This window comes from Camellia sinensis, chromosome 2 (assembly GCF_055761805.1).
Source record: "Camellia sinensis isolate YWXY chromosome 2, ASM5576180v1, whole genome shotgun sequence".
In the NCBI taxonomy this organism is placed as follows: Eukaryota; Viridiplantae; Streptophyta; class Magnoliopsida; order Ericales; family Theaceae; genus Camellia; species Camellia sinensis.
Genome location: NC_138962.1, coordinates 138,969,837 through 138,985,524, shown reverse-complemented (window position 1 = coordinate 138,985,524; position 15,688 = coordinate 138,969,837). Strand labels below are relative to the sequence as shown.

Genomic DNA, 15,688 nt, shown 5'->3' with positions numbered 1-15,688 from the left:
GATGATCTGACATAATCAAGACAAACAAATCTGCAGAATTCCATGATTAAAAATATCAAAGCTAAAGCAAGGAAGACTACTGAGGTGTCAGATTATGAGTATAGAGGCAAGAAAGTTAAAGTTGAGACAGAGAAGGAACACAAAGGTGAGACAATTTCAAACAAGTATGCTGTGGCTCAATTCCTACCTCCTGAAGATAAATATAAACTACAAATTCTTTGGAAAGAAAAGCAAACAGAATCAAGGTATAATCTTACATAAATCTTTCAATTTTTCGTGTAGTACAAATATATGAAATGAAACTGAGAAATAGCTCTATTTTCTAAAAATATTCTGACTTACTTATTAACACATTTTTTATTGTTTTGTAATGCTTGTATATGGTTTGGCGCAAGATATGAAAATTGTGTGTTTATTAATGATATCAAGAACTTGGTAAAAGGGACAGACATATCCAGCTGTGTACGTATAATATTTATAATATTTTAACACTTATAAACTTCTTATTAATTTGTTAACATCACTTTTGTGTTTCAATTGACAGACAATTGATGCATATGTTGAGATTCTTCAAAGAGAACCACAAGCACAGAATTCTGGTGATAGAGCAGAGCACAATGGCAATTGTTTCATACTGTCAAGTCTATATTGGGTAAGGAATCAATGTGCATGTGTCAATTCTATACTTTATCGTCCATTCAATTTTGGTTTCAAAGTAGATTTTTTGTGTTTGTTATCATTCTTGTGAATGTTCTCAAATTTTGATTTTGGTGCCATTGCTGGGAATATACTCAGATTTCAAAACAATTTGAGTGACAAATCGTAGTTAATCATGTTTTGTTGCTTTTCACATATTGAGTTCAAACCATTACTGTGAATATTCACATATGTCAATACATCCATATGTTAATCATAGTTAATCGTAGTTAATCGACATGAATATTGAGTTCGCACCATTACTGTGAATATTCACATATGTTTTGTAAAAAACAGCCAATCTTGAAGAAGAAAACTTCAGAACAAAGGAAAAAGATTTTGAAAAATACTTTGTAAGAATCCCTCCCATGTCGATACATCCATATCCCCATCCACAATTTCAATCATTGGACATTACTTGTTATCGACAAACACTTGGGGACTTGGAAACATTTCAACTCTTTGAGACCAAGAAAAGGAAAGGACAAGCACTACAATGTTGCAAATCAACTGGTAAGAACAATTTTAGATTAACATTACAATAATCAGATGTAAATCATTACATACTTTATGTTGATGTTTTTTACAGCAAAAAATCATCCATCAATACATGAAGGATACACCTTGTCAAGTAGAAAAAGTCTGGAATCCTGATGTCAAGATTGAATCAGTCAAAGACAGCCCTCAACAAGAAGCAATGAAGTATGTTAATTTATTCTAACTAACAAATTTTAGTATCTTTTTCAAAAAAATTTCTTTTTTCCCTAACTGTGTCAAAAATGATATCTGCAGGAATGACTGTGGAATTATTGTTTGCTACATCATAAGACAATACATCAGGCATCAACCAATTCCAAACACATTACCACCAGGCACATCCACAAGACTCAGAGCAGACATGGTGCATGAGTTCCTCAGTGATCCACAAAGATCAATCAAAGTCAAGTAGAGTCAAGATTGCAACCTTCAATGAAATCTTTTTTGATGTGTAACTCAATGAACTCTTTTTTGTAACACTTTGATACAATGACTAATGTTTTTGTTAATAGTTCCAAGCATATTACCTAACAAACATATTACAATTTCTATGATGTGTAATGGAATATTTTGTCATACTCTCAAAGATATATGCACCCAAGCTTTGTTGATGTTTTTGTCCATATTTTTAATTTCTATTATCCTGTTTCTCACACTACTATATGGTGTTGACACGTGCTTGGAGCAGATTTCTTCTCCCTCACGCCATTGGTCCAGATGGCACACTTTACCAGAGTACCACGACTGGCCTATCTTCTGTGGGGAATTGCCACCACAAGCAACACAACCGAGCTGCGTCTCGCCGACCTATCCCTTGGGAAGAAGCGAAAGTTTGACTCTCATGGCCGAGCTGCGCGTGTCCGGTCCATCCTGGCTGTCCGGCCGTGGAGCATGCTTAACTTTCTCCACTCTACCATCATTCTAGGTCACATAAAATTCGGCCATCTCAGCTAACCGGTCGGGGACATGTGACCCTCGCCTGTCCTTAGTCTATCCCGGGCTGTCCTTAGCTTGGTTGCTTCACACCACTGCGCGCCCAGCCGAATATTCAACAAATCCTAGCTCGGCCAGACCTTAGCCCATGTTTGACCGGCCAAATCTAGCTCGATCGTGTGCGACAGGCCGGGGGGGCCATGCTAATCTAGAGAACAACTCGGCACCGCGAGGTTTGTCAATCCCTGCATTACCGTAGCTCGGCTGTACAGTCAGGTGCAAATCTCCCCTCTCAGATGTCAACGACTCTATTATTTTGAGAAGAGCGCATGAACTATTTTATCTTTGATTGGAGTCTAATTTTTACAGAGAAATTATTAATTAGACTAAATTAATATAATATAAAAAAATCAAGAATATTGATACAATATGCCAACTACAGTGTCTGCATGTGTAATTTGCTATAAATTATGTATGGCTTAGATTCATCACATCCGAGGGCACACATTCATTTTCTGAACATTTTTTACGTGCAAAATTAATAATAAAAAAATAGAAGTAATGGAATTGATAAAAGGGATACAATTTGACCAACACAAGTGGTTATGACAGCTAGAAGAGAGAGAATTGCCCCAACAAAATTGAGTTGGAGGTCAGTGATAGAAGCTATGCCAACTCCAACAAGTAAGAGGAAGGGAGAGAATTTTATCTTTTGGCTGCAAGAATTCAATTAAGTATAAAATGTGAGAGAGAAAATTACAAAGTGAAAAGGCATTAGTAATTTTCTCAAAAGTGTATATATAACGTGAATTGCTTTTTCAAGAAAATAGTTTCTAGTAGCACTGTGAAAGGTATGATTGCAAGTTTTGTCATCTGCAAAATAAACAACCCATGATTAATAATAAATACACAATACTAAAATATTACCAATTATACCAAATTTTGTTAATTATGTTGTGTGCCATCACTATATTGATTTGACAAGTTTTATCACTTTTATTTTTTATTAATATAGTAGTGACATGTATAATAAATAAAATATGATAAAAATTTATAATTATTATAGTATTATTGACACTATTATTACACATGGAATAAGACTGAGAATTTAGACTTATGGTTCCTAAATTGATTCAGAATGGTGATTGTGTAGTTCAGATTGAATTTGTATAGTATGTAGTTCATGTGTAGAATAAATTTAAACTGTTAGGGGATAATTCTGAATAATTTTTGAATAATTAAATATGAATATATAATATTACTTTTACACATGTCATACAAAACATTCCATTTTTGGTGTTGATGTTGTTTTCTGTTTTCGAAAATAGAAAAAATGGAAACTAACATGAAAAAATTGTTTGACAAATTTTATAAAGTTGCTTTCTGAATGGAAACAATGGGTATTTTTATTTTTTTTAATTTCTGATAACAAAATCAGGAAAAATGAAATGATACAAGCTTTCTTACTGATCACAGCATTAGTAGTAAACAAATAGATAATTAATCATAATCTATTGTAAAGAAAGCTCTCACCTGGTAGAAGCCAATTGAGTTAAATCCAAGGCTTAAGTTGAGAAATCCAATGGAAACCCCATTAAGAATGCCGAAAAGCATGACTGTATTCATGTCGACTGGCTTGCTCTCAAAAAAGTTGAGGTGTTGTGCCACGTGGAGGGAGCAGTATGTTACCATCAGATGCCAACTAGTTAGTGTCGTAGCTGAAAATTCCAAAAAAAAAAAATAATAATAAATTTGTCACCAAAAAAAAAAAAAAAATTGACTTGTCAAAAAATGTCTACATTTTTTGCATAGTGATGATGATAATGATAGTTTAACTACTAATTAACCACATACTATTATTATAAAAGAATTAATAGAGGCCCATGGTTTGTTCCAAGAAGAAAAATGGGTAATTACACTCTAGTGAAATTTAAAAAAAATAATTATATATTCATGAAAAAGTTTATAATTTTAATTATTAATATTTATAAATTTTTCATTGATTTATAATAATTTTTTTATAACTTCACTGATTTGATATTTTCCCAATAAAAAAAAAAGAAAAAAAAAAAAGGAGATGAAGAAGACAATAAAGTTACCAAAAGGGAAGCCAAGAAAGCTCATCAAGGCTTTGTTGCAGATGACAATGGAGACTGATGATGCCACTGATAGAAACAATGCACCCATAACACCCAACTGCAACCCTGACATCTCTCCCATCTTCCATGAAATTTAAAAAATAAAAAAATAAAATAAAAGAAAATAAAAGAAGAAGTAGAGATATAACATATGGAACGGTATTATATTACAAACACAAAAAAAAAAATATACAGACTAACATGAATGTACTGTTACTTATCATTTAAAAAAAAAAAAACTTTTAAATGATATTTAATTACAAAGATGCCATGCCATTATCTTATCATTCTGCTGGAGAATAATTATTTATAAAAAGTTCTAATTTATTATATGTGCACAACATTAATGTCAAGTTAGGTTCAGCTTTAATATAATGAACGGCATTTTTGTATAAAATTCGCATACCGCATTTTGTGATATTTTCATTTCAAAATGTCATTGATATATATATATATATATATATATATTTATCTTTCTAGTTGAAATTTTTTGCGATATTTTAGTTTTTGCTTTTGAAGAATGAAAAAAATATTTCAATATATATGGCTATAACTGGTCATTTGCCTTCAAGAATGTAAGAGTACATGAGTGTTTTCATTTGGGAAGTGGGTTGGTTTTTTAGTTTTTTGATTTTTTTAATTATTTTAGCTTAGGGATAAAAAGTCTTATTTGGAAAGGACTTTTGACTTTTTTGACTTTTTTGTGAGATAAATAATGTAATAATTATGAATTAGATGTGATAATTTGTCTTTATTAAGTTAAAAAAATTATTTTATTTTTTTTGATTATTTTAACCAAAAAAACCCAACTTTTCTCTTCCCAAACGGAGGCTTAGGAGCCTAGAAAGTCCAAAAAACAAACCCCGTAATTATCACATATTAATACATATAAATATATATGGACAGAGACATTGAAATTAAAAAGGTAGTTAAAAGTAAACTCTTTAATTTATTTTAAAAAATCGTATAAAAAAATAGAGAACCGATGTAACACGGAAAAGTTAAAAAATTAAAAAAAAAAAATTTTAACCTCTTTGTGAGAGGAGATGGTAGTTAAGAGGGAAATTTATGGGCTGGATTGGGCCGTGGTAGTAACCGGGCAAATTATGGGTCGAACATGTTTTGGGCCACGGTAGCTTGGGCTTAGCCGGAGAAGGTTGTGCCCGGTAATGGCTCAGGACCATGCTAGGACCAAGCTACTTGGGTTTGTTTGAGTGGGAACCAAGCTAATTGGGGTAATTTGGCCGAGATGATGGAAGCCGGTCCTGTTCCCATGGTTCGCGCTTCTAGCCCGGTTGAAAAGGTCTTCAGTTTACTGACTTAACCAGCCTTGAGCTCGGCTATGCCGGAATGCAGCCGAGCTCGGTCATCATTGAGCTCGGATAACGGAGCGCTTTGGCTTGTGTAGCGCGGCCGTTGACAGCTGAGATGCTGCATCCCGACTGCCGAGCTCCCAGTATTGTGGGCTGGCAGTTTGGTTAGGTAATGTTCAGTTAGATTTATGCTGACAGATGGGATAGCAGCACCACGTGTCGAGAGGCTAATGAGAGTAGGTTTGAGGCGCAAAAGATATTTAAGCATGTCTGCATCCCCCATGCTGATGGACGAACGTTTGGTAAGAGAAATACTTACCCTCAACTCCCTTCTCTCTCTTTCTCTATCCCTGTGTGTGTTCTGACTTGATCGTCGAAGGAGTTTTTCGGCTACACACCGCCGGGTAGCTCATCGCCGTTGTGCTCGCAGGACGATCGGACAGACAGGAGCTTGGAAGAAAGGAGTACGGGTTTGCCTGAATATTTGCTCCCCGCACAGTAGTGATGACAAATGATTACTACAAAACTACTGAAATCTCCCTAAACTGACATAGGGTAAAGAGAGAGAGAGAGAGAGAGAGAGAGAAAGAGAGGGGAGAGAGACCTTGAAATGTAGTGATGACAAATGGTTACTACAAAACTACTGAAATCTCCCTAAACTGACATAAGGTAAAGAGAGAGAGAGAGAGAGCGAGGGGGAGAGAGACCTTGAAATGTAGTGATGACAAATGACTCCTACAACTGCGGAAATCTCCCTAAACTGACATAACGTATTAACAGAGAGAGAGAGAGAGATGGCTTGTATGAGAATGTATGTAGCTCTAGCTCTGGCTCTCTTCTTTTATATATGTGTGGTGGTTGGTTGCTAACGCCGTTAGCTGCGGCGGTCGTTGGTTATGAAGAAGTTTCCAAAAAGGAAGTTAGTTAACGGCTAGTATAAAGAAAGGTAATGAGAAACGTGACTCACATGGACGTTAAAAGTCCTGTTTGGTAGGGTTTATTTCTACCTTATTTCATCTTTTAGCTTAATTTAAGCCATTTTGATGTGTTTGGTTCAGTTTAACAATACAGTGTATAATTTTTTGTAAGTTAAAAATCAATTTATTCTTGAGTGGAGGAGGAGAAGCTTAATTTATAAGTCAAAAATCAGCTTATGTTCATAATTATAAGCTATAAGCTGTTAGACTATAAGTTATAATCACTTTCTCACAGCTCTACCAAATGAGGCCAAAATAGTTGAAATTCAAATGACGAAAACGCCCTTCTAGCTACAAATCTATATAGAGTAGTGTCAAATTAAATACACTTTTCAACTTCAATAATCAATCAATCAATTACTCTTATGTATTATTTTTTTCTTTCATATTTTTTTAATGGAGAAACTATATCCAGGTGGGAGTTGAGAAAAAAAATTATAAACATATGAAAGGTACAAGTGTGTTGTGAAGGGGGCAAATGAAAGACTATAGAAATGTAAGTGTCATTTGCAACTCTTTATGTGTTGGTAATTTTTTCTTCCATCTTCCACTTGCATGTAGTTCCTCATTTTCTAATTATCAACTAATCATCTCCCTTACACATTATTGGGTTTAGAAATTGAATTTGTATGTTATTTTTCATTTATATAATATAATAGAACCATTATATACATTTAAAAAAAAAAAAAAAAAAAGTTTAAGTGTTATGTTGAATTAACCTTGCGGAATTAGCCTTGCCAAATCTTTATGGTTGATAATGGTAGACAAAATTTAGAAAAAAAAAAAGAAGAAGAAAGATACCAAAAGATTCTAAACCTTATTAAAAACCCCCTTTTTTTTTTTGTTTGGAATTCAAAAAATTTTGGGTTGATTTTATTAGAGTAAAAAAAGATGATGAAAACTGAAACTAATAAAAGAAAATTTTATTTTCTTGAATGTATTTGGTTGAATTATTGGAGGAGTAGACCGAAATTGACGTAAACTAATGTAGTAAATAGATATATAAATCTCTTTAATTGACTAACGAAATGACCTTTAATAGAGTCGAGTAGAGAAAAAAAATTCATGCAATTGATCCCATTTAATGGGACTTAAGGCTTGATTTGGTTTGGTTTATTTGGTTAAGTTATTATTATTTTTTAAAATTGTGAGAAACTTGTAAGAAAATTAAAAAGTAATATAATAATTACATACTTTCACCAAAAAAGAAAAAAAAAAATCTTATTTTTGCGAGAAACTGAAGGCCAAATTACAATACTGATACAAGTTGTACAACAAATTTATTTATTTGCACCACTGTCATGTTAACAAACACCCAAAAAAAAAAAAAAAAAAAAAAAAAAAATCTTTCTTTTTCTTGCACTTCGGTGCATTAATTTCCTTCAAATTATTTTGTTATTTCAAGGGACTATTATGCATTATTATTGGATATAGGTTCTAGTTTGTTATGCTTAGGTGATGCAATCACAATGGGAGCTTGCTGTTAGGCTGCTAACATGCTAACTGTTGAGATGACTATGGGAGCTTGCTGTTAGGCTGCTAACAAGCTAACTGTTGAGATGATGGTGGCTGGGGTTGGACTGATGTTGGCTTGGTTCTCCACCCTCAAATCTGGCTGTGTCTATGGATGACAGATTGGTGTTTGAATGGTGAATGGTGATTGAACGGCAGAGTTTTTTGGTCCTAGTATGATTATGCTCAGTTCTGGTGCAACCACTGGTCTGCCACTGCTTTGGTGTTCTGTCTTATGACCCAGCTATGGCATGCTTCTGTGGCCTTTTTGTTTTTGTTTGTTTTGTTTCGCTCTGTTTGATGGTTTCTCACCATCTTGGAGCCTCGAGTGTGTGCTAGCAGATGATTTGGTGTGCATTTAGGTGCCAACCTAGTTGGGATCCAAATGTTTCACTGTGATGCTTTTTGCACCCTCTTCTTTATTGATGTAACTATCATACTCGTTATGTTTTCCATCAATAAAACTTTCTTTTGCCGATCAAACAAAAAAAAAAAAAAAACTAATCAGACTTAATGGGCAAGCCAGGAAGGTGAGATATAACACATACACATCTTTTATTGTCTTGAGGTTCCTGTTAATTGAAGCCAAAAAAAAGCTTTAGCTAATAGTTAGTGACCAATCACACAATCAATTCATATACTACAAAGTGTTTGGTGATAAAAGCAATTAAAGTTTCAAAAAACAAAAAATCCTTCAATTTCACTGCAAAATCCCTGGGTTTTCTTATTAACATCACCAACCAGCATCATACAGAAATTGGATCAAGTGTTGTTGCACCAGCAGGAGGAACTTACAATCCAAATTCTGAAAGGTTATGTTTATATTTCGGATTTGTAGGAAATTATAATGAAAAGAAAAAGAATTAAAAAAAAAGGGTTCAATTTGCAATGTGCATTCCATTTGTATTTATTTATGTATTTGAATGAATTTAAATAATTTTTAAATTAGTGACATTGAAAGAATCTTAAGTTTTGAATTGAGTAAAAGATCATCTCATTTGAGAGCTATTTAAAACGTAAATAAGTTAAATTTGAACTCATTTTCAAACGAAAATTGAACAATTTACTACTTAGCTGGACTCAACTCAACTTGTTAAGTCTCAAAATCATTACCATGACCATAAAATCTCTCTCTCTCTCTCAAATTTCCATGGGTACCCCTGAGGCTTACAGTTACAGTTTACGGTACCATGTTGTCTGTAAACCACTTCTTATTTACTTTAATCTGTGGTTTATTTGCACACAATTTTAAAATTTTAGTTGATCTGCCTAAAAGTTTCCCACTCGAACATCAAAACATCAACAATATTTTTGGCATTACCATGCACAAGAACACAACGAAGCCTGACAACAACAAAGAGGAGAAAGCCGGAATGGCAAATTTCATCTTCACCGACATTACCACCGAATGAAGGAGATATTTACCACCATTGCCTAAAACAAAACATGATAAGCTAACAAAACCTAATCCTTTATAGCAAGAGATCAATGGCATTGCAGGTGAACCTAAGCTTAACATATTTCTGCACAAAAAGGTGAAAATTTTCTCTTATCTGATTGTAAATGTCTACGACTACATGAAACGTGGCTACAATACCTATCGGAAATATGAAACATCATGTGAAAGAATTGGGCCCTGAAACACCACGCTTCAGGACGGAGAGATGCAAGAAAGAAAGAACAAAGCAATGTACAAGATCAAGCAGAGAGCTCTGAGCATGTCAAAGTTAACCCTTTACAATCTGTGCAAGGTATGCCTTGTCTGCGTCAGCTAGGCGATCCTGAAACTGAGCCCACTCGCTTCTGCACCTATCTCTTACCTATAAGTGAATTGGAGATAAGTCAAACTTAATTATGGAAATTTTCTTGTTAATGAATGTTAATAAAGATGTCATGCATTAATGATTTCAAACTGCTTTTTACCACAAAAAAAAAAAAAGAAAAAAAAAAAAAGTTACATTAAAATTTTGTGTAAATACACATACCCCTTGCCATGGAGATTTACCATTCTCAGACTGGCCCTGAATTTCACGACAATGATATCGAGAAAATATGAACCAAACAAATGAACAAGAAGAGTAATAACCCTGGCACCTGGGATGGTAAAAAGAAAAGAATAGTAGAAGACAAGGAAAAAATATTACCACAGGAAAAGTTCCTATCCTACATCATCTCCTCTTCAAATAACCCACAATATTTATAGCTGAAGGCCAAGATTTGGCCCTTTCTTAAATGGGTTAATATCCACAAACAACACAACGTAATTAAAAAAAACCAACTCAAAAGGGGTTGACCCATGATTATTCACACTAGGAAGAAAAGAAACCCTACAACACTTCTGAACAAGAAACTGAATGCAAAGACGGTATCCAAATCTTCAAAGAGAGTACTATCAACACACAAAATTAGCAACAAAACTTGACAAGGTACATATGTTTGATGAGAAAGCTTATATAAATTAGTCGTGAGATGGCCAGATATCTCTTTCTCTATTGTTTAGTCAATTTATGTAGAATAGAGACATACATGTAGGGAGGCTGCATAGCATATTCTGAAATATCTTAAAAGGAAGCCCCCTGGGAAAGTATGGGGTTTAAGCTTCCCTGACGTTATTCGGTTCTCCAATGCAGATTGGCAAGGTGATTAAATGGATAGGAGGTTGATTTTAATTAGTGTACTTTTGTTAGTGGCAACCGAGTTACTTGAAAGAGTAAAAAGCAAAATGATTAGTTAGGTAGATAGCATAGAGGTGAAGTAAAGAGCTATGGCTTATGTGGCATGTTAAAACTGATAAACATGAGAATGTTCAGTGACAATCAGGCTGTGATGTTCACTGCTAGCAGTTCTTGTATTTCATGAGAAGACAAAGCATATAAATTTGTGTTTCTTCAATTTTTTAAATTAAATTTTATTTTATTTATTTTATCAACAATAGAAGATTTTATTAATATATCAAAAAAGGAGAGAGGATGAGGCAGCCTCATACAAAGGGAAAATGAAAATACAAAGTGCAGAATCCTAGCAATATTATCACAAGCAAAAACCTATTAATCACACCGATAACCAATCTCTAGCTAACGAAAAAAGTGAAACCCCCCTTAAAGAGTGAACTCCCCGAAACCCAAAAGGAAGTTAAGTGGCAAATTTTATCCCACAACCAATCCACTTCCCAAAACTTATCTTCAAACAACTTCGCATTTCTTTCCAACCATAGAACCCAGAAAGTTGTAAAGACGGCACAAGACCATAATTTTTGGCTCTCTTCGATCCTCCAAATGTGCGAAAATCAACTAGGAGCATTTGCGCACTCCCTTTTGGTGCTACCAACATAACATTTCCGATGAGGAACAATCTATGCCATAATTTCAAAGCAAAAGGGCAATGGGGAAATAAATGATCAATTGTTTCCCCATTCTTACAACACATAATGCACCACTGAGGATTTATAAAATGATTAGGCCTTCGTTTCTACAATGTATCATTTGTCAAGATGCCTCCATGAATCAAGGCGCACATGAACACCTTCACCTTTAGTGGAGCGTAAGACTTCCAAATTCTATTGCAAAAAGGACATTGAGGAACTTGAGGATTATCGATGATTTTATCAAAAAAAAGACTTACAAGAAAATATCATGGAAGAATAAAGAGCCTACACCCTCTTGTCCTCCAAAAGAGGAGCCAAAGAAAAATGATCAACCCTGGATAACAAAGTGGTCAACTGTGAAGCCTCTCTATCATTAAGGTTCCTTGAAAAATTAAAATTCCAGGAAATTGGAGCCAAAAGTGAACAAGTCATGAAAGCAATAGAGGAATTATGAGACCTAGCCACTCTGTAAAGATGTGGAAAATTAGAAACAAAAGAAGATTGATCCAACCAAACATCTTCCCAGAACCGAACAAGTTCCCCATTGCTCACCCTCATAGAAAGATAACAAGACCAACATGTGTAGATATGAGAAATAGATTTCCAAGGAGCACGACCGTTACCCCTCTAAACCACCTGTAAATCCCTACCATTGTCTTGAGTCTCTCATATTTGCTTCTAATAGTCGCGTGCCAAAGTGAATCATTTTCAAGTGGAAATCTCCACAACCATTTGCCAAGAAAGGCCATTTTCTAGCCACCATGTTACCAATAGCCAAACCCCTTTCTCCTTAAGTAACGAGAATAAATCCCAATTCACCAAATGATCCTTTTTCCCCTCATCTTTACCCTCCCACAGAAAATCCCTCATCAACTTTTCTATTAATCTTGCCACTTTAATTGGAATCTTGAACAAAGATAAGAAATAAATGGGAATACTACTTAACACAGTCTTAACCAAAGTGTATCTACGGATCTCCTGTGGGAATGATTTGGAAGATCCAAAACCAAAGATAGTGGTATTTGCTAGCAACAACATAATGGAGGCAGTCAATCAATATAGATTGATCCGAAATCTGATTCAAATCCAATATAGCACCTATGGGTACATAAGAAATGTATTGAATTGATTCTTTTTAATGAATCGATCCGATCGCAACTGTGAATATGCAATTCAAAGGGATCAAATAGGAAAGGATACTCTGAATCATAGAACTATAATGAAATATACGATCAACCAACATTTATCAAATTTGAAAAAGAGTCAGAAGAAATGGTTCGATCCTCTTATTTTTATTTCTCGAACAAAAAGATCCATGAATCGGGATCGTGATGCATATAGATACAAATGGTCCAACAGGAGCAAGAATTTCCAAGAACATTTGGAACATTTCATTTCTGAGCAGAAGAGCCATTTTCAAGTAGTGTTTGATCGATTACGTATTAATCAATATTCGATTGATTGGTCTAAGGTTATCGACAAAAAAAATTTGTCTAAGCCACTTCGTTTCTTTTTGTCCAAGTCACTTCTTTTTTTGTCCAAGTTGCTTTTCTTTTTGTCTAACTCAGTTCCTTTTTTCTTTGTAAGTTTCGGGAATATCCCAATTCATAGGTCCGAGATCTACATCTATGAATTGAAAGGTACGAATGATCAACTCTGCAATCAGTTGTTAGAATCAATAGGTCTTCAAATCGTTCATTTGAAAAAATGGAAAGCCTTCTTATTGGATGATCATGATACTTCCCAAAAATCGAAATTCTTGATCAATGGAGGAACAATATCACCATTTTTGTTCAATAAGATACCAAAGTGGATGATTGACTCATTCCATACTAGAAACAATCGCAGGAAATCCTTTGATAACACGAATTCCTATTTCTCAATGATATTCCACGAATCAAGACAATTGGCTGAATCCCGTGAAACCGTTTCATAGAAGTTCATTGATATCTTCTTTTTATAAAGCAAATCGACTTCGATTCTTGAATAATCCACATCACTTCTCCTTCTATTGTAACAAAAGATTCCCTTTTTATGTGGAAAAGGCCCATATCAATAATTATGATTTTACGTATGGACAATTCCTCAATATCTTGTTCATTCGCAAGAAAATATTTTCTTTGTGCATCGGTAAAAAAAAAAACATGCTTTTTGGGGGAGAGATACTATTTCACCAATCGAGTCACAGGTATCTAACATATTCATACCTAACGATTTTCCACAAAGTGGTGACGAAACGTATAACTTGTACAAATCTTTCCATTTTCTAAGTCGATCCGATCCATTCGTTCGTAGAGCTATTTACTCGATAACAGACATTTCTGGAACACCTCTAACAGAGGGACAAATAGTCAATTTTGAAAGAACTTATTGTCAACCTCTTTCAGATATGAATCTATCTGATTCAGAAGGGAAGAACTTGCATGAGTATCTCAATTTCAATTCAAACATGGATTTGATTCACACTTCATGTTCTGAGAAATATTTACCATCCGAAAAGAGGAAAAAACGGAGTCTTTGTCTAAAGAAATGCGTTGAGAAAGGGCAAATGTATAAAACCTTTCAACGAGATAGTGCCTTTTCAACTCTCTCAAAATGGAATCTATTCCAAACATATATGCCATGGTTCCTTACTTCGACAGGGTACAAATATCTAAATTTGATATTTTTAGATACTTTTTCAGACCTATTGCTGATACTAAGTAGCAGTCAAAAATTTGTATCCATTTTTCATGATATTATGCATGGATCTGATATATCATGGCGAATTCTTCAGAAAAAATGGTGTCTTCCACAATGGAATCTGATAAGTAAGATTTCGAGTAAGTGCTTACATAATCTTCTTCTGTCCGAAGAAATGATTCATCGAAAAAATGAGTCACCATCGACACATCTGAGATCACCAAATGTTCGGGAGTTCCTCTATTCAATCCTTTTCTTTCTTCTTGTTGCTGGATATCTCGTTCGTACACATCTCTTTATTTCCTGGGCCTCTAGTGAGTTACAAACAGAGTTCGAAAAGGTCAAATCTTGGATGATTCCATCATCTATGATTGAGTTGCGAAAACTTCTGGATAGGTATCCTACATCTGAACCGAATTCTTTCTGGTTAAAGAATCTCTTTCAAGTTGCTCTGGAATAATTAGGAAATTCTCTAGAAGAAATACGGGGTTCTGCTTCTGGCGGCAACATGCTATTGGGTGGTGGTCCCGCTTATGGGGTCAAATCAATACGTTCTAAGAAGAAATATTTGAATATAAATCTCATCAATATCATCGATCTCATAAGTACCATACCAAATCCCATCAATCGAATCACTTTTTCGAGAAATACAAGACATCTAAGTCATACAAGTAAAGAGATCTATTCATTGATAAGAAAAGAAAAAATGTGAACGGGGATTGGATTGATGATAAAATAGAATCCTGGGTCGCGAACAGTGATTCGATTGATGATGAAGAAAGAGAATTCTTGGTTCAGCTCTCCACCTTAATGACAGAAAAAAGGATTGATCAAATTCTATTGAGTCTGACTCATAGTGATCATTTATCAAAGAATGACTCTAGTTTTAAAATGATTGAACAACCGGGAGCAATTTACTTACGATACTTAGTTGACATTCATAAAAAGTATCTACTGAATTATGAGTTCAATACATCCTGTTTAGCAGAAAGACGGATATCCCTTGCTCATTATTAGGCAATCACTTATTCACAAACCTCGTGTGGGGCTAATAGTTTTCATTTCCCATCTCATGAAAAACCCTTTCCGCTCCGCTTAGCTTTATCCCCCTCTAGGGGTATTTTAGTGATAGGTTCTATAGGAACCGGACGATCCTATTTGGTCAAATACCTGGCGACAAACTCCTATGTTCCTTTCATTATGGTATTTCTGAACAAGTTCCTGGATAACAAGCCTAAAGATTTTCTTATTGATGATATCGACATTGATGATAATGACGACATGATACTAGTGACGATATTGATGCTAGTGACGATATCGATCGTGACCTTGATACGGAGCTGCTAACTATGATGAATGCGCTAACTATGGATATGATGTCAGAAATAAACCAATTTTATATCACCCTTCAATTCGAATTAGCAAAAGCCATGTCTCTTTGCATAATATGGATTCCAAACATTCATGATCTGGATATGAATGAGTCGAATTACTTATCCCTCTGTCTATTAGTGAACCATCTCTCCAGGGATTGTG

The 15,688-nt window shown here is 34.5% G+C and overlaps 1 protein-coding gene and 1 long non-coding RNA gene across 2 annotated transcripts in view; both read right to left on the bottom strand.

Moving 5' to 3' along the window:
* Positions 1 to 2,636: 2,636 nt before the first annotated feature.
* LOC145819686 (UDP-xylose transporter 1-like) lies at positions 2,637 to 4,386 on the bottom strand. Its single transcript, XM_082913592.1, has 4 exons — positions 4,266 to 4,386; positions 3,700 to 3,884; positions 2,972 to 3,039; positions 2,637 to 2,882 (listed from the first exon to the last, which is right to left on the bottom strand). The coding sequence occupies exons 1-4, from the start codon at positions 4,384 to 4,386 to the stop codon at positions 2,705 to 2,707; spliced, it is 552 nt and encodes a 183-aa protein (XP_082769718.1). The 3' UTR covers positions 2,637 to 2,704.
* A 5,240-nt stretch (positions 4,387 to 9,626) lies between these two features.
* Positions 9,627 to 15,688, bottom strand: part of LOC145820342 (uncharacterized) — a 14,289-nt gene continuing 8,227 nt past the window's right edge. The window contains exons 3-4 of the long non-coding RNA XR_014361646.1: positions 10,092 to 10,127; positions 9,627 to 9,926 (exon numbers count right to left, since the gene is read on the bottom strand). This is a non-coding gene — a long non-coding RNA (uncharacterized LOC145820342). The remainder of the gene's footprint in view (positions 9,927 to 10,091; positions 10,128 to 15,688) is intronic.